The sequence below is a fragment of the Cebidichthys violaceus genome, unplaced genomic scaffold (genome assembly GCF_023349555.1).
Source record: "Cebidichthys violaceus isolate CVI_PGR_0920_01 unplaced genomic scaffold, fCebVio1.0.p SCAF_3, whole genome shotgun sequence".
In the NCBI taxonomy this organism is placed as follows: Eukaryota; Metazoa; Chordata; class Actinopteri; order Perciformes; family Stichaeidae; genus Cebidichthys; species Cebidichthys violaceus.
In genome coordinates this window covers 1,492,921-1,510,868 of record NW_027176483.1, presented here as the reverse complement: position 1 = coordinate 1,510,868, position 17,948 = coordinate 1,492,921, and the positions used below count along the sequence as shown (strand labels likewise).

General features: G+C 40.9%; 3 protein-coding genes across 3 annotated transcripts in view; all 3 read right to left on the bottom strand.

Annotated features, from left to right (window-relative positions):
* The window catches only part of LOC137881539 (E3 ubiquitin-protein ligase TRIM21-like), a 46,624-nt gene extending 39,770 nt beyond the window's left edge, over positions 1–6,854 (bottom strand). The window contains exon 1 of the mRNA XM_068723521.1: positions 6,274–6,854. Within this exon, the coding sequence (XP_068579622.1) occupies positions 6,274–6,291 (18 nt within the window). The 5' untranslated portion in view covers positions 6,292–6,854. The remainder of the gene's footprint in view (positions 1–6,273) is intronic.
* LOC137881415 (E3 ubiquitin-protein ligase TRIM21-like) lies at positions 952–5,862 on the bottom strand. Its single transcript, XM_068723350.1, has 2 exons — positions 5,782–5,862; positions 952–3,273 (listed from the first exon to the last, which is right to left on the bottom strand). The coding sequence occupies exon 2, from the start codon at positions 3,262–3,264 to the stop codon at positions 1,615–1,617; it is 1,650 nt and encodes a 549-aa protein (XP_068579451.1). The 5' UTR covers positions 3,265–3,273; positions 5,782–5,862; the 3' UTR covers positions 952–1,614.
* Positions 6,855–10,560: 3,706 nt separating the features above from the next.
* The window catches only part of LOC137881916 (fibulin-7-like), an 11,359-nt gene continuing 3,971 nt past the window's right edge, over positions 10,561–17,948 (bottom strand). Inside the window, 7 exon segments of the mRNA XM_068724111.1 lie at positions 10,561–12,287; positions 13,358–13,493; positions 13,595–13,732; positions 15,199–15,456; positions 15,549–15,690; positions 15,692–15,720; positions 15,809–16,010. Coding sequence (XP_068580212.1) covers positions 11,927–12,287; positions 13,358–13,493; positions 13,595–13,732; positions 15,199–15,456; positions 15,549–15,690; positions 15,692–15,720; positions 15,809–16,010 — 1,266 coding nt within the window. The 3' untranslated portion in view covers positions 10,561–11,926.

Sequence of the window (17,948 nt, the reverse complement as noted above, 5' to 3'; positions counted from 1 at the left end):
CAGTAAAAAGTACAATATGTACCTCTGAGATGTAGTACAATAAAAAGTACAATATGTACCTATGAGATGTAGTACAGTAAAAAGTACAATATGTACCTCTGAGATGTAGTACAATAAAAAGTACAATATGTACCACTGAGATGTAGTACAGTAAAAAGTACAAGATGTACCACTCAGATATAGTACAATAAAAAGTACAATATGTACCTCTGAGATGTAGTAGAGTAAAAAGTACAATATGTACCTCTGAGATGTAGTAGAGTAAAAAGTTCAATATGTACCTCTGAGATATAGTACAATAAAAAGTACAATATGTACCTCTGAGATGTAGTACAGTAAAAAGTACAATATGTACCTCTGAGATGTAGTACAATAAAAAGTACAATATGTACCTATGAGATGTAGTACAGTAAAAAGTACAATATGTACCTATGAGATGTAGTACAATACAAAGTACAATATGTACCTCTGAGATGTAGTACAATAAAAAGTACAAGATGTACCACTGAGATATAGTACAATAAAAAGTACAATATGTACCTCTGAGATGTAGTAGAGTAAAAAGTACAATATGTACCTCTGAGATGTAGTACAGTAAAAAGTACAATATGTACCTCTGAGATATAGTACAATAAAAAGTACAATATGTACCTCTGAGATGTAGTACAGTAAAAAGTACAATATGTACCTATGAAATGTAGTACAGTAAAAAGTACAATATGTACCTCTGAGATGTAGTACAATAAAAAGTACAATATGTACCTATGAGATGTAGTACAGTAAAAAGTACAATATGTACCTCTGAGATGTAGTACAATAAAAAGTACAATATGTACCTCTGAGATGTAGTACAGTAAAAAGTGTCATAAAGTATAAATACACAATTAAATTCCCTCAAAGTGTTCCTTAAATCCAGAACTTTATTAAATGTGAAACAAAAAGACAAATCAGTTCAAACGTTCTTTGTTTTTATTGTGTTGAGGATCAGCAGAGAGGAGGACTGTATGAAATACAAATAACACGATACACAACTTCTCTTCTCTGGTCACAGAAGCTGAATGTTTCATGATCACATTTTGTTGATTCATTTTCTACAAATATGAATCAATAATTCATCTTTTATTGACCCCTAAAAACATACCAGACAGAGATCTCTTGATTTTTATGTTGATTCTAAAATGATAAAAACTAAAACCCTTAAACACCTTTTATTTAAAATATATAATAAGTGGTACATGACTTTATCCAATAATGTGTGCCAGTATTCATAATGTATTATATATACAATAATCAGACATTAAACATTTTCATTTGGCTCCCAGATATTTAAGGAATGTTCAAATGCTTCTTATTCCTGAGTACATTGTTTTTGATGACTCAGCAGTCTTGAAGGCAGGTTATGCAGTTATTAGAATGAATTAGACTACATTAGATCATATCAATCAGTGGATTAATGTCTGTGTGTTGGAGAAGTAGAAAAACATTTACAGACAAATATAAAAACCCATTGATCATAATGTGAAGAATCAATAATGTTTACACCGTAAATCACCAATAATATAGATTTGTTACATTAAATGAAAGAGTCTCTCTGTAGAAGATCAAGTGTTTGTTCTACTCAGTGTGATTGACAGGAGAGATGATCAGAGGAGCAGAGTTTTTACCCTTATTATTATTACATGGACTAAAGAATGGGTAGAGTTTCTCAGTGAAGCAGCAGCCAGTAAAGGAGTAGATAAGAGCTGCAGCATCAACGTCATAGAAGGAGACCAGACCCTTCTCATAATCCACAAACACCCCCACCTTCTGAGGCTGAGACTTCAGAGAGAGACGGACTGGAGAGTCAGCACAACCACTGTACTCAATCTCATTCCTCAACCATATCGTCCAGTAACCTTTCTGAGGAGACAGTGGGATGTGTCCCTTCCTGTTGATCGACTCTCTGGCCACTCCTAAATCCCAGTCAGTCTTCCCTTTAACCTGAACCTCGTAGTAAAATATTCCTGAAGAGAAACTCTGCTTTGATAAAACATTAGGACAAGTATCAAATCTCTCTGGATTGTCTGGGAGATTCTTCTTTACATCACCATGTTCAACTTGTTTTCCATCATCAGACAGTATTAGTTTGGGATGTGCTGTATCAGGATCAAGAGTCACATCCACTGCAGATTGCTGGACCCTCTTCAGCTCGACCTCAGTAAGCAGCTTCTTCATCTGTTCACTGAGCGTTTCCTCCAGCTGATTCAAAGCTCTCCTCACAGTCCCCTCATATGAAGGTGGACTGACTCTGACTCCTGTCCAGTTCTTGGTGGGTGGAGCAGTGTTCAGGGTCCTGAAGCTCTGGAGGAGGTGGAGGTGGTCTTCAGAGCGTGAGAGCTGCTCCACCTCAGTGCTTCTCTTCTTCAGCTCAGAGATTTCCTGTTCCAGCTCTTTGATGAAGCCTTCAGCCTGTTTCTCTGTCTTTCTCTGCTTCTCTTTGATCGTGTCGATGAGCTCAGTCTGGCTTCTCTCAACAGACTCCTTCAGAGCGGTGAAGACCTGAACACCATCTGCTATCTCTCTGTCTGCATCTTCCTCACTGAGCTCCACTGAGTGTTTGATCTCCTGAATCTTCAGTTCTCTCTTCTGGATCATCTGATGAATTTCAGCCTCAGTCTTCCCCAGCTCGGCCTTCTTTCCTTCATATTCTTCTTTCAGAGGAACAACATCATGGTTCTTGTGGTCCAGAACAGTACAGAGCATGCAGACACACATCTGGTCGGTCTTACAGAACAGCTCCAGCAGTTTATGGTGCTCCGTACACATCCTGCCTTCCAGGTTCTCCACAGGGTCGATCAGCTGATGTCTTGTCAGACCTGACAATGTCAGATGAGGCTCCAGGTGAGTCTCACAGTAGGAGACCAGACACACCAGGCAGGACTTCAGGGCCTTCAGTTTGGTTCCAGTGCAGACGTCACAGGGAACTTCTCCTGGTTTGGCAGCTTGTTGCTCTGAGCTGCTGCTGCTGCTGGCTTTCTGTTGAGCTGACTGTCTGAACTGAGCAGCCATCTCAGAGATGAAGGTATTGACCCGCAGCTCAGGTCTGGTGTAGAAGAGCTTGTTACAGTTTGGACACTGATAGGGGACGTTAACGTTCCAGTGTTCAGTGATGCAGGTTTTACAGAAGTTGTGTCCACATGGTATGGTGACTGGATCAGTGAACACATCCAGACAGATGGAGCACAGGAACTGATCTTCAGTCAGCAGACAGCTGGAAGCAGACATATCTACACTCTGAGGACAACAAGAGTGGAAAACAAAACTGTTATTACATCTTTAGCAGCAGCAACAGAGTGTGTCAGGTACTGTCTTCACATTGTGGGTCTCTGTGTGTGTCATCATGGTAAAATGTGTTCTGGAGACACCTACTGTAGAGGAACTATTACAGAAGAGGGTTTGAGTACTTTAGAAAGGTTCTTACAAAATAGAATTTAAATGTCTGTGGACAGATTGTGTCACCAGGACAGAGTCTCAACCATCAAGACGCACTCAGTAAACTATAAAGGTCTGTTAACAGAAAGATGAGTTTGAAGGTGGGTGTGGTCCCAGCAAAGACGTCTGAAGTAAAGGAAGTAGGACACACAGTTTACACCTCAGGCCTGATTTTAGAATCATGGCTGGTGTGATCTCACTGAAAGATGGTCTCTAGTTTTATTATTTATACATTAAAATCAAGCTATGATTACTGGAATATAAGGAGGGTCATCCTGAATGCAGTTTCTATTTTGCATCAAATGAATTAGTGAAGACACTCTGAATGTCTTCAGCGTCTGATTTACTAAGACAGCTCATTACACAGTCAGGCTCTGGACCATGATGTAAGAGAAGGAGAGCTCAGATGTTCAGATCAGTGGTGGTATTTCTATGAGATCACTAAGCTCAGGAAATAAGTGATAACATGAAGATCTTCATTCCAAAACATTTACTCTGGCTTCCACAGATGAAAGAAGTGGAGGTGGATCATTCTGCCTTTTCTTTCTTTTTAAATCGTTTTTTCATGCTGCCGATACGTGAATGGCAACATTTGACTATTAGCTGCTGTTGCTGTAATTATTCAAAATGTATTAAAATAATAAAACAAAGATAAACTAATCTGTTGGTTTAAACGTAGCAGTGATGACATCACAGGCCCTCTGGTTCTTGTTAATATCACAATTTGAATGAATAAAATCATAAATTCAATTTTAAACTCCAATAAACACAGTGATCACTTCATTACTGTCACATAACACATTAAATAATAACACTGTTACTCTGCTGCTAATATATTGTTATTGGAGTGAATTCATATAGTTTGTAAGGAGCCGTAACATTTTTAATTCCTCTTTAATATTGAACATATTACTATTTACTGAGACATAGTTGGACCTCAGTCTAAATGTTGCTCTTGTGGCACTGAGTTGAACTTCCTGTCTGAGTCGAGTCCGTGCACAAAGTACACTTCATGTCCATTGTTCAGTCAGTTTATGTGTGTTCATAATCTCATTGGTCTACTTGTGTTCATGTAAATGTGTTCTGCTTCGTGTGAGTTCCTTCTTCAACAGCCGATGCTGCCTAAACGCGGTGAACTCTTTGTCTGTTATTGTCTCATTGAATGAACACCTGCAGTGAAACTCTGTGCACCAAAACGTCAGCTTGTTCCACGATCCAACTGGAATCATGAAAAGTGAGGAGAGGAAGTCGACAGTCGGAAACAGAGACGGCTCGCCTTCAAAGTAAAAGTGGAGCGTTTTCAAACGTCTTTGCTCTAGAGATCAATTTATGGAAAGATTCAATAGAATAAATAAATATTATAAATAATGAACATTATACATTATAAAGTCATATTTCTGCCACTTTAACATGAATAAACACTGAATTATTTGCATGTAATGATTCATTATATCATCATTTTATTAATTTAAATAAAGGCTTCTTAAAGTATTTGGGTGAATGTTTCAGGCTGTAGACTTGAGACTTGTGATGAGTCTGACTGTGAAAAGAGTTGATTTACTCTGTGATTAAATGTGATGTGATGACGCCTCTCACACATTTAATGTCACTTCATATCACGTGTTACTTTGCACGTCTGAATCCTCTTTATCATGAACTCTCAAAGCAGCAGTATTATTTGTGCTGATGAGTCACAACTACTACAATGCTTGGTGTTCAGTGTGTGGTTGAATGTGGCCGTGTTGAGGCTGAACCATGAGGCTGATCAGGTTTTACAAGTCAGATTGTTTTTATTAAAGTGGCCGTGCGTCACTTCCTTCTTTTGTGCACACGTACACTTTAAGTATGGATCCTACACACTTCATAAATGAGACATATTATTACACTATATACATCATTTCCCTCCACAACCCCCACGGTCACCAGGTGGACCTCAGCTAAACATTTGTCCAGTGGAACTTCCTGTCCGAGTAGTTCTGAGGTTTGATGTCACATCAGATATGATCAGCTGAACTGCGTCACAAAGACAGACAGCAGGAACTACACAAACAGTGACATTGAGAAAAAAAGGCTTTGAAGTTTAAGGATATTTACCAGATTGTGTCACAGCTTGTTGTAACACGTCAAACTTCTGTCTTTACAGGTCATTAAAGTCAAGAGATAAAATCAGATACGCAACATTTAAGCTACATTAGTTAGCTTCTAGCAGGCCCAGTTTATCTGATGTTACTTTTGTTTCTTGGCTACAGTTTTGGTTTCTCTCTTGAACTACATGTTGACTACATTTGGTCTGTAGAACAGTGAACTCACCAGAGTTTGTGTTGTTGAGAAGAAGCTGCTGGATTCAGTTGAATGTTTCTTTAGAGAGAAACAGAGAGACTTGTCTCGACTGCAGCTCTGCTGTCACTCAGAATAACTTTACCTTCACTTCAGGTAAAGTGACTCAGCAGATCTCCTCCTTCAGAGTAGCTCCTCCTCTTAGTGAAGCTCTGTGAAGGACGTCTTATGACATCGATGAACGTAATTTCCTTTTACAGTATCTTACCGTATACTGGATTACGTTATGTGAGGATAACTGGGTTTTACTGTGATTTTATGGTATTTTAAAATCACAACCCAATACTTTTTCATTCAATTCCCAACAAATAAAAGAATCACAATAGACATTCAATACATACTTGTTGCAGTTTACTACATGGTCTCAAGACAAATAATAAAGGGACATTTTGTATTACATCACAAAACTCACAATGTACTGCATGTTTAGAAGAAACCAAATAAAATCATAAAATCTTTAATTACCTGCTTAACTGAACTCATGAGGATAACCTCAGACTAATACTGTTGTTCAGAGGTAGGTACCTATCCCTGGAGTAGTATGCCAGTATTTTTCCAACGGCACAGTTTGCTGAAGGTCCACGTGTCCCGATGCTCCCGAAGGCTTTCAACCATCAGAAGTCAACGTCATGTTTCTGAACAGACTCCCGGTTCTTGACACCCAGACCAGCATCGAGGGGACCCTCCAGCTCGTGTTGTTGATGATGTCGTCGTTGTCTTGTGTCTTCAGCTCCAGACCCTGATCCAGGAAGCCGACCCCGGGGCCGACTACCGCATCGACCGAGCGCTCAACGAGGCCTGCGAGTCCGTCATCCAGACCGCCTGCAAACACATCCGCAGCGGAGACCCCATGTGAGCGAGACCTCTTCATCCAGTCTGTCTGTGTGGTTGTTGGAGGACTGGGTTCCTCTCTTTTTCTTTAGTCTTTTACAGAATCTTGTCTGCTCTGATAGAAGCGTTCGTCACATGTGATGTGTTCAAAGACAATCGGACGATAGCGACAGTAACATCTGTGATAAACGGTGTGGTTTTGGTGATCGTTTGAAGAAAACGTGCTTTTCCATCCGGCCAGCAGGTTTTAGGGTTCAGAGCGTTAATAAGAAACACCTTTCACTTCCTGTTTTATTCTGACACGGTCTGCTGAACGGCATGCTGGGACTTCCTGTCGCTGACTACTATACCGCTGTTTTTATTTATAACAAAAGCAGCAGCAGCAGTGTTCAGTCGTTATTTGGGGACAGGAGACATTCAGGGGAAGATTAAAGGTCCGTGGATGTGGACCTGGTGAACGTAATGTGAAAGACTTTGAGATGCAGCTCACATGGTTCTAGTCATGAATCACAAATATGAATGCAATTTTACATCATTTTGGACTTCTATTATTAATATAGTGAAACCCCAAAAACATAGTTATTATTTACAGGTTTCACAACCTGTGTCTAAGTATTTAGCTGTTGCCTTGTAAGTCTGTAAATGAAAATGTCTGATTTAGGACACTTTAAATCTGTTTCCTTCTTTGAATTCGTTTAGTTTCTTCCCTTGTCGTGCGTCGGCTCCTCCAGATGTTCTGCACGGTGTCTTTATGTTCACACGGTGAGGATGACTGTGACTCGTTCAGAGAACCTGATGTTAGAGCGCAGACGAGAAACAGTCACTTTAAAATGTACCAGTATGAATGAACACCGGCCCACTTTAAACCTATCAGTGATTCTCTGTTTACAGCTGAATGACTGCTCAGTAATTACCAGTGGATACTGTTGAATGTTAAAAATATTCATAAACCCGTCAGTGATGAAGATCACATGTTTTTACTGTAGAATATTTACTGTTTGTTACAGAACCAGCTCCTGTCGTTAACCTCAAACACCATGTAGAACTTCTTTTATGACGTAACATCATCATTTATTGATCAGCTTCAGTTTTGTTAAAATCACTTCAACATAAACAGATTCCAGAGTTTCTTGTCTATAGTCACCTTCATGTCATACAATTGTAATGAAACTGAATATATTGTATCAGAGATGTACAAACTTAGAACATGGATTTGATTTTTTTTATCATTTTTATCTTGTTTTGTTTTGTTGTTTGTTTTTATTTGGGAGAAACCTGCATGCCAGGAGAAAAACCCACGGGAGGGTGGAGGGAGGTGAGGATGGAGTGAGGGAGGGTGGATGAAGGAAGGGGTGAGGGAGATGGAAGAGGGAGTTGAGGAGTTGAGGATGGAGGGAGGGTGGAGAGGTGAAGATGTAGCTACTGATTTCCAGCCTCAGCTGAAGAAGCAGCCTCGTCCACCTGTCTGTCTTCTTCTTGTGCATCCAGCTGACAAAGCCTGTCTCCTTCTTCTCCTCCTTTTCTTTCTTTCTCATCTCCTTCTTGAGCGTTTTTCTTCTCAAGTTCTCCAACTCGGTCCGTCTGTCCTCCTTTTTGCCAAAGAAGCCTCTCCTCTTCTTCTCCAATGCCAGACAGATGTCCTCCAGGACCTTGTTATCCTCCTTCAGCTGCTGGACTTTAGTCTCCCAGCGCAGATTTGCGTTGGCGAGGTCGTCCTCCATCTTTTCGAACAGTACTAACAGTGTAACCACTGAGAAACTCTCCAGCGCCAGTAGGACGACTGCTTGTACTCTTGCCTTTATTCGTGAGGTGGAGGTGTGTTGCTCCACCTTTCTCCAGAGCTGTTGTAGAGGGTTCACACTTGTGGTCTCTTGTAGTTGTGGCACCATGTTTCAACATGCATTCACTTGAGCTTACAATAACTCAAGTACTACTTCACTTGTCATTCTTAACTCAGTCATGAACGAAATGTCTCCGCTGAATGATTTAAAGGACTCGTCTGTGGTTTCAGCATGATTGAGTCTGTTGACTACACATTTACATTCAGTGCACTTCATATTGCAGCCCACCATTGTTTTAGGTCTTTCATTTAAATGCAGTCTTCCTGCTTGCAGCCGGTGGTTTCAGTATATTTAGGAATGGTATGAAAATCATCAACTACAAACTTGATCTTGAGTTCAATGTCATGTCTGCTTTTATGTAATTGTATTCTTTATATTATATATCATATGTCTATATGCATCATTTCATAATGATAACTTTGTAAAATGTAAAACCTGACATGCTTCACTGGACGATTGTTTGCGTCCAATAATCAGGTTTATAATTATTGGAATATTTAGTCAATGAAACGTCAAAGAATAATGATGAATGTTCTCGACGTCGTCGGGTGTCTTGTTTTGTCCGACCAACAGTCTACAACACAAATATATTCAATTTACAATAACATAAATTAGAAAAGAGCAACAAAATGTCACATTTGAGACGCTGGAACTCAATCTTGCTTTAGCGTCTGTGCTGACGTAAACAACTAGACTATCAACATATATCCTCTTTTTTCTATTAATTACTCGACTGCTTGCCTCTTGCGAATGCTGCAGTCAGCAGTGTGTGTACCGGTAGTTCTGTTAGCCGTTAGCGGTTAGCCATTCAAAAAAAGTGAGATAATAATGTGAAACAAAAATGATCTGATTTGAGCAAAATATCTTAAATTGAGCACTTTGCCGTGCGGCGTGAACCTAGACCTTTTCAGTTATCAGTCTGAATGAAATCTGTTACTCAAGAGGACTTTCTACAAGCTAAAAGCATTAAAGACCAGACATATAGAGCGCTCCTCTGGCTGGACACAATAAAGCATCTGTGGCAGCAGATTCATAACTTCTGACCTGTGTATCTATTTATCTGCTCATATATAAATCCTCACAGGCGTGTGAACATTTCAGGTGAACAGAGCTGACATCACAATCCCATGTACGAGTTTATGTGTGTGTGTGTGTGTGTGTGTGTGTGTGTGCTGTCTTTTCATGCCGTCGTACATGTCGTGTGTTTTTCCGTCTTGTACGTGTGTGTGAGAATGTGTGTGCAGACGTACGGCGTGAACACATGACGCCTGTATGTCTGCGTGTGTGTGTGTGTGTGTGTGTGTGTGTGTGTGTGTGTGTGTTGTTGTTGTGTGTTTTTTTAATGTGTGCGTTCTGTCTGGTCCGTGGAGGCTTCAGGCCGTCTGACAGATCGGTGTCAAATTCTTCAGTCCGACGGACCAAAACCACGTCGAGCAAAACGATACGGTTTACGTACTCGAAGGCCCCAAAACATCCAGAAATACCTTCGTTGATGATTTACTGCTTCTCACAGAACACAAGTTAAACCTGCACAAGACACGATGTCTGAGGCAACGTGGGGACTATGTGCTGGACAAAGTTATTTCAGCAATATCATCAGAACAAAGACAAAGTACTGTTAGAGAATGTCTGCCAGAAGAACTCTCATCTGAAAAGTATACAAAGCTGTCAGGCAAATGTAGTAAAAAGTACAGTATTTACCTCTGAGATGTAGTACAGTAAAAAGTACAGTAGTACAGTAAAAAGTACAATATTTACCCCTGAGATGTAGTACAGTAAAAAGTACAATATGTACCTCTGAGATGTACTGGAGAAGAAGTAGAAAGAAGCAGAGCATGGGATGTACTAAAGTAAAGTAAAAGTACCTTGAATTTACGTTAAGTACAGTAATATTCGTAGTAACATTTCACCCCTGAGAATAAAAAAACAATTATAAAACTATAATAAAAGGAAAAGACTGAAAATCTTTTGTTGGGTTTAATTAAACTCTTAAACTCAGTTTATACAGGATTCATAGTTTTACAGAAGAAGTTCAACAGATACAGTGAGTCACAAAAACACTCAGTGGTTCGACCCCCCCCCCCCCCCCCCCCCTCGTCAGTTTAATAAAAATCACGTCTTGGTATGTATATTGTATATTGGAGCTGAAACTAAACTACTTGCTTAAGTTAAGGAAAAGATCATAGTTTGGGTTGAAGTCAATATGGTGGGGGGGGGGGGGGGCCAGGACCCCTTGATTGACACTTCAGACCTCCTGAAAGCCTCAATAACAACATGTCTCCAAAATCATAAGACAATTATTTGTCACTAAAATGTCTTTTACTAATGCCCAGTTTTCATTATTCAAACTGCAAAACATGTATTCGCAAATATGAACTGTGAGTCCGAGAGGATTTTCTGCTGTTAATAACACAATAACACATTTAAAATAAGTGTGCGTGTTGCGTAATTTAAGTCATGTAACATAAATGATCTTCTGTTACCGTCGACGTTGTCTTTTGGTCTCACTACGGGACGAGAACAGTGATCTCCTGGTGCTTGTTTGACCCGACCTCTTTAAACTACGTCACCTGACGTAATGAGACCGTGTAGTTCTGGGTTCACAGCGGGTCGTTTTCTGTTGTTTGCTAGCGTACAGAGTCTGTATACACAGTCAACGCAGAGCAGCGACTTGTTTTCCCCTTCCGGTGTGTGGGCGGGGCTTAAAAGCCCTCCGTCTCTATTTAACTAGCATCATCAACTTAAATAAAAATGTTACTTTTGTTCCTTTTTTTTTAGCAAAACATTCAAGTCACCGAATTAAGCATCAATTTAAAAAAATAAAAATACATTGTGTCATTTTAAAACACAATCCTAAGAGGCTCATTTTACCATGTCGATAAAAATATCTTTAAAAACATTTTGAAACTTGTTTCTCAGGTTGTAATGAAATAACATATCTCCTCTCTGTTTATTGAGTTTAAAAATACAATATGATAGATGGTAGCATCAGTACAGACATTGTACAGGATGTCATTTCTGGCTACTACTTTTGTATGAAAAAGAGATACAAATCTTTTTTTTTTTATCTTGCAAGAGACAAAATGATCAAAGGGAACTGGTTATTATTTTAAGGAAATGTGGTGCTTAGCTCTGAAACTTGAGTGTGATGATGATTCATTTTAAGTTGTTTTCTTTTACACCTAGAAGAATGTATTCTCAGTTTTACAACCGCTCCTTTGGGCCAATCACTTGATGAACGTGGAAGTTGCTCCTCCCTTTTTTATTCCCTCTATAATAAAAACACATTAACAGTACATAGACTCACTTTGACATGATTTGTAACTCGTAAAAAGGACGACTGTGATTTCAGTTAGACAGTAAAAGTTCGTAAGGCTCTTAATTTCTCTTAAAAACTTTGGTTAAACCTGGTGAGCCCTGAACCTCCCGCCCATCGCTCCTCCGCCCTAAAACTCGTACGGAGAAACGAACAGGGTGACCTTGGTGAGGTAGCGGCCCAGCAGGTTGCTGCGCTCCAGCTCGCTCATCTCCACCTCGGCCTCCAGAGTGGCGGGACCCTTGATGGGCGTCACCAGCAGCAGGGTGCCGGTCTGCCGGCCCGAGCGCTGCACGCTGAAGTGGCCCCGCCCCCGGCCGCCCGCCAGGCCGAAGCGCAGCGTGTCGCCCAGAACGCGGGCCGCCGACACCCGGAAGAGGACGCGGGGGGCGGACATGTTGGACACCACGGACAGGAAGTGGAAGGAGATGGAGTTTGGCGCCTGAGTGCACGCCTTGTCTCCCAGCATGCACGGGTTCCTCTCGCAGCGCCTGAGGGAAGCACGAAGTAAATGTTGTTATTTTAGACAGGTCCGATGCTGAGTTCACACTACGAGCGACAAAGAGCAACAAAACGACAGAACGTCGACCGCTACACTGTTGCAGAGTCGCTCGTTGGCGTAGTTGTGATCGGTTTAATCGCACTGGGAACTGGCTAACGGCATTTTTAAGATTAGATTAACGGAACAGGGTGAAACAAAAACACATGATTGGCTGACGCTTCAACATTTCAAGGAATAAATCAAACCTCTATAACCGCTTTTGGTTTATTTCCTACTTCTCGCCTCCCGACCTTCCAATCAGTCTTGAAGCTAAACCTCAGTCTGAGTCGACTGCGCTAACCGTCGGGTGGAGAGAGGAAGTGGGCGACACGGAGGTAGAACTCATTGTTTTCTAATCGCTCTCCATCGCCCAGTCTTTGTCTTCTGCGGTGAGAAGGTTCAGGTTTTCTTTGTCTCGTCTGCCCAGTTCTTTTTATTCCTCCTCTCCTTCCTCTGTTTTACAGTTTCATTGTGCCGTTGGAATGTGATTTCACTCTTCATTATGTTAGGTCTGCTAGCTGCTAGCTAACGGTGTCTTTGGATCCGTCCACATCCGTTGAGTCTCAAGAAAAACAGAGAGCTTAAACTTTATTTCCTGTGCAGTTAACGGGGAGTTGAAGTTGACGCTAACTAGATTAGCTTTGTATACTTACAAAGAGTTGTGAATATGCTAAAACTATGATCCCAGGTGACTATTTGCAGATGTACAGCAGCATAGTCGGTCCTTTACGGATACATGGATTGCCTTATCATGGTTCCCAGAGGATGAATCCTCTTTCGTGAAGTCTTTGGATGACTCATATCTTTTGTCTTATTATGAAGTCTTTTTTTTAGACGATTGGTAACTTCATAGTGACTGAGTTGTGTAATATTGAATGTCCTGGATGGATCAGGGCTGGAACTTTTGAATACTTTTCATTACCTTGTCGCTGACTGAAAGACATGCTACATGTGTGGTGTGGAGCTTCGTAGCGCTGCAGTGATGAAACAAAGGAAAGCTTTAAAGGCGGAGGATCTCACATTGGTGACGTCTTGATGTACGTGGCGTTGTTCATGTGAGGACACTCCACCGTCACACACTGGAAACCTCCGTACGTGTTCACACACGCCTGGTCTGCCGTGCAGTTGTGCATCCGGTTCTCACACTCGTCGATGTCTGAGGACGGAGACAGACAGTTACCACACGTCTGTAAATATTACCCCCCCCCCCCCCCCCCCCCCAGCCTTGACTGATCGGGGTGACCCTTGACGTCTGACCTGTGCAGCTGCGCCCCTCTCTGGAGAGGTCGTAGCCGGCCGGACAGAAGCAGTGGAAGCTGCCGGGAGTGTTTACACACTGATGGACGCAGAGCCGGCCGGGCTGACCGAGAGGAAACAGACGACACTCGTCGATGTCTGAAACACACACGAGATCCTCAGTACAAGTAGTGGTAATAGTAATAGTAATAGTAATAGTGGAAGTAGTGGAAGTATGAGTATGGGTAATCGTTTGAGCATTTATTCCAAATCCTTGATATCAGATATTCAGTTTCCTCCACTATTTGAAACTAGTGAAAGCCAAAATGCTCACTAGTTAACTAGTTGGACTGTATTTTACTTCCGCTAGTTACCTAAGAAGGCTTAAAGTGTTCACTAGTTAAAGAAGTTGAACAAGTGAAACCCAACACTCACTTATTAATTAGTTGTAGTGCCTTTTGACTTTTGACATTAGTTAACAAGTGAGGGTTAAAGTGTTAACTAATGCTCATTAGTTAACTAGTTGGCGTGTCTTTTGACTTTACTAGTTATCGAGTGAGGCTTAAAGTGTTAAGTGTTAACTAGGTGAACACATTTGCAAAATGCTCACTAGCTCATATGTTGTTAACTAGTGAGCATTTTGTATGTTACTAGTTCAACTAGTAAACACTTTAAGCCTCACAAGGTAACTAGTTAAGTCAAAAGGTACTCCAATTGGTTTACTAGTGAGCATTTGGAGCATAGTGATAGTTCCATATAGTGGTGATAGTAGTAGTAGTGGTACTACTAGTAGTAGTACTACTAGTAGTGGTAGTTCCATATAGTAGTGATAGTAGTAGCATTGGTGGTGGTGGTGGTGGTGGTGGTAGTAGTAATAGTAGTGGTAGTTGTAGTAGTAGTACTAGTAGTAGTAGTAGTAGTGGTAGTTCCATATAGTAGTGATAGTAGTAGCATTGGTGGTGGTGGTGGTAGTAGTGGTAGTAGTAGTAAGTGTTAGTTCCATATAGTAGTGATAGTAGTAGTAGTAGTAGTAGTAGTAGTAGTAGTAGTAGTGGTAGTAGTAGTAGTGGTAGTTCCATAGTAGTTATAGTAGTAGTAGTAGTGGTAGTAGTGGTAGTAGCAGTGATAGTAGTAGTAGTAGTAGTAGTAGTTCCATATCGTAGTGATAGTAGTAGTAGTAGTAGTAGTAGTAGTAGTGGTAGTAGTAGTGGTGGTAGTTCCATAGTAGTAATAGTAGTAGTATTGGTAGTAGTGGTAGTGTTAGTTCCATATAGTAGTGATAATAGTAGTAGTAGTAGTAGTAGTAGTAGTGGTAGTAGTAGTAGTGGTAGTTCCATAGTAGTTATAGTAGTAGTAGTGGTAGTAGTGGTAGTAGCAGTGATAGTAGTAGTAGTAGTAGTAGTAGTAGTTCCATATCGTAGTGATAGTAGTGGTAGTAGTAGTAGTGGTAGTTCCATAGTAGTTATAGTGGTAGTAGTGGTAGTAGCAGTGATAGTAGTAGTAGTAGTAGTAGTAGTTCCATATCGTAGTGATAGTAGTAGTAGTAGTAGTAGTAGTGGTGGTAGTAGTAGTAGTGGTAGTAGTAGTATTAGATGTTGTAGTTATTGGTCAGTAACATGTATCACCTGTGCAGATGTTGTTGTCGCGGCCTGATATGGTGAAACCCACGTCACAGGTGCAGCGGGTGGAGCCCAGGAAGTGAGTGCAGTGAGACGGACGGACGGAGGACAGAGGGGAGGAAGACGTGGGGGATGAAGAGGAGGAAGGAGAAGGTGAAGATGCTGAAGAGGAGGAGGAGGCTGACAGAGCTAGAGAGACGGGGAGGGAGGAGGAAGGAGCAGCAGGAGAGAAGGAGGCCAGGGAGTTTCCGGTGCTGTTGAATCCTTAGAAGTAAAAAACAAAAACAAATCAAGACTTCAGAAAGCTACTGGGACCGAACCAGTATCAGTACTTTGGGTCCAGGACCAGCACTCACGTCTGCACATCGGCTGCTGGCCGCTCCACCTCAGAGACTCCAAACACACTCGTGTTCGCGGGCCAATCAGCTCGAAGCCGGGCTTGCACATGAAGTGGACCTCGTGTCCGACGCCAAACACCCGGCCCAGTCTGCGTCCGTGGAGCGGGGGGTTCTGGTTTGGAGCAGGTAGCTGTGGAGCAGACAGAGACCTCTCCATTTAAACTTTTCTTTATCTTAAAGTCCATCGGTCACCGAGAGCTGAAGAGAGGAGACCTCACCGCCGCTCTTGAAGATGGCCATGGTGCTGTTGTGCAGAGCGCCCATCTTCTTCCTGAGGGAGCGAAGGCCCTGCTGGTACGACGCCTCGTGGACCGCCAACATCTTCTCCACCTGCCGCAGAGAAGTCAGCAGGTCGTGGGTGGACGGACACTCCTGTGGACGAGGAGACGAGGAGACGTTAGAGGACAGACTCCAATGCTGCTAGAATGTTTCACCAATGTTTCACCAACAGGTGATTTTTCGATCTACTGTCTTTTTGGGGGAACCCACATTACACACAGGCTAAACATGTCTTGGAGCTACAGCATCTCTGAACTAGAGATACAAATGTATTTATTTATGGTAAGAAGTATAGAGCTATCATAGAGTAGAGGAAACACACGTGAACTGTCTGCAACAGTTAGCTAGCAGACGGTGACGATGTTTTTAATGGACGTTTGTGGAGGAAATAAAGATTAGAATATTTATAATAGCTCTCAGAATATAAATCTGTTTTTGGAGTTGTTGACCCCAGTCGGCCTCGACAAACGTCCATTCATCAAAAAAGGTGGTTTTCTCTTTTTGACGGCGCAACGCTAGCAGTTTCCCCCTGCTTCCAGTCATTGTGCTAAGCTAGGCTAAACATATCATGTACAACATGTATAGAGCTATACAGTATCTTAAAAAAACTGATTCCTCAACTGACTGTAGGGACGAAGATGAACAAACATGTTTTGAAAATGCCAGACGGCTTCCCCCAAACCCCCCCCCCCACCCCCGTCTCCACCGTCCAGTCTGGCTCCGGTCTGCAGTGGGTTTCAGGTGTGAGGTCTGTACATGGAGGTGAGGTTTGGAGGTTTTTTTTCGCAGTAACACCTGAGTGAAAATGGAACCCGGGTTCTCCGCTGACCTCCAGCTGAGGGCTGAAACACGCTAGCGACACACAGAGACTCTGGGTTTGTGTGTTTGGAGGCTTTTCTGAGCTTTTGTTCCAGCAAGCGACCCGCTGGGTTCAGAGGAGGCTGGACCTGAGTTCAGCTAGTTAGAAAAGAAACCGCACGAGAAATTCAGCAATAAACTAAATTCTTTATCGTGCAGCGCCTGCTGCGATTATTCAAAGACACATTATATAATAATTTATTACAATAATAAAAATTATTATTATTATATACTTTATTCATAGAGCACTTATCAAGTGCTTTACGGAGAGAAAAAATAAATAAATAATAAAGTGAATGATGAAAAAATATAATAAAAAAATTAAATAAAAAACATTTCAGATAAAATCAGGATAAGTTTTAACAATAACAGTAAAAAGAGCTCATAAGAAGAAACTGACTAAATAGAGCTTAAAATTAAAAACTAAAACAAATGCTAATAACCAGGTTAATAATAATAATAATAAGTTTCCTCTTATTTATCACAAATATCTGAAATCAACATACATAAATGTTTTAGATATCTAACAATTATTTTTCTTTTCATTGGTGTCGCATCACATCATGTTGTAGAAACCAACTCTGTCAGCTTTTTGTCCCCTTCAGTGATCCCATCCTTCAGCCGGTAGCATACAGCTCATTTGTCATATTATTATGACTCTGCATCAAGTCAGAACTTCATTGAGTTAGAAACCAACATGAAACACAACATATGTCACAAACGTTACCTTTCATAATTATGAGGTTATTATTACATGATACTCTCCTTGTATGTTATAGTAAATCATAAATAACTTCATCAATAATTTACACTTTAATTTACATCTTTTTTCAGACTTTTACTGTAAGAAATAAAGTCGACTTGTGACCCGTCGTCACATTTAAATACCTCAGTAACTAAGTACATTTACTCAAGTACTGTACTCCTGTACAATGTTAAGGTACTTGTACTTTACATGAGTCCCTCACATAGTACTTTATACTTCTACTCCACTACATCTCAGAGGTAAATATTGTACTTTTTCATGCTCTACATTTATATTCTAACTTAATCATTAATATAAAATATAATCAGCTAATAAATAATAATAAGTAGTATTATAGATTAAACTACCAGCAGTACATAAAGTACCTGAAATGATCTTCACATTTACCAGCTAATAACATAAGATAATATATATCTTTTACTTTTGGTACTTTATATTTGGGTACTAATACTTTT

What these genes read in the sequence shown, in the direction of transcription:
- LOC137881415 (XM_068723350.1), bottom strand. Translation starts at nt 3,264, where the DNA reads ATGTCTGCTTCCAGCTGTCTGCTGACTGAAGATCAGTTCCTGTGCTCC.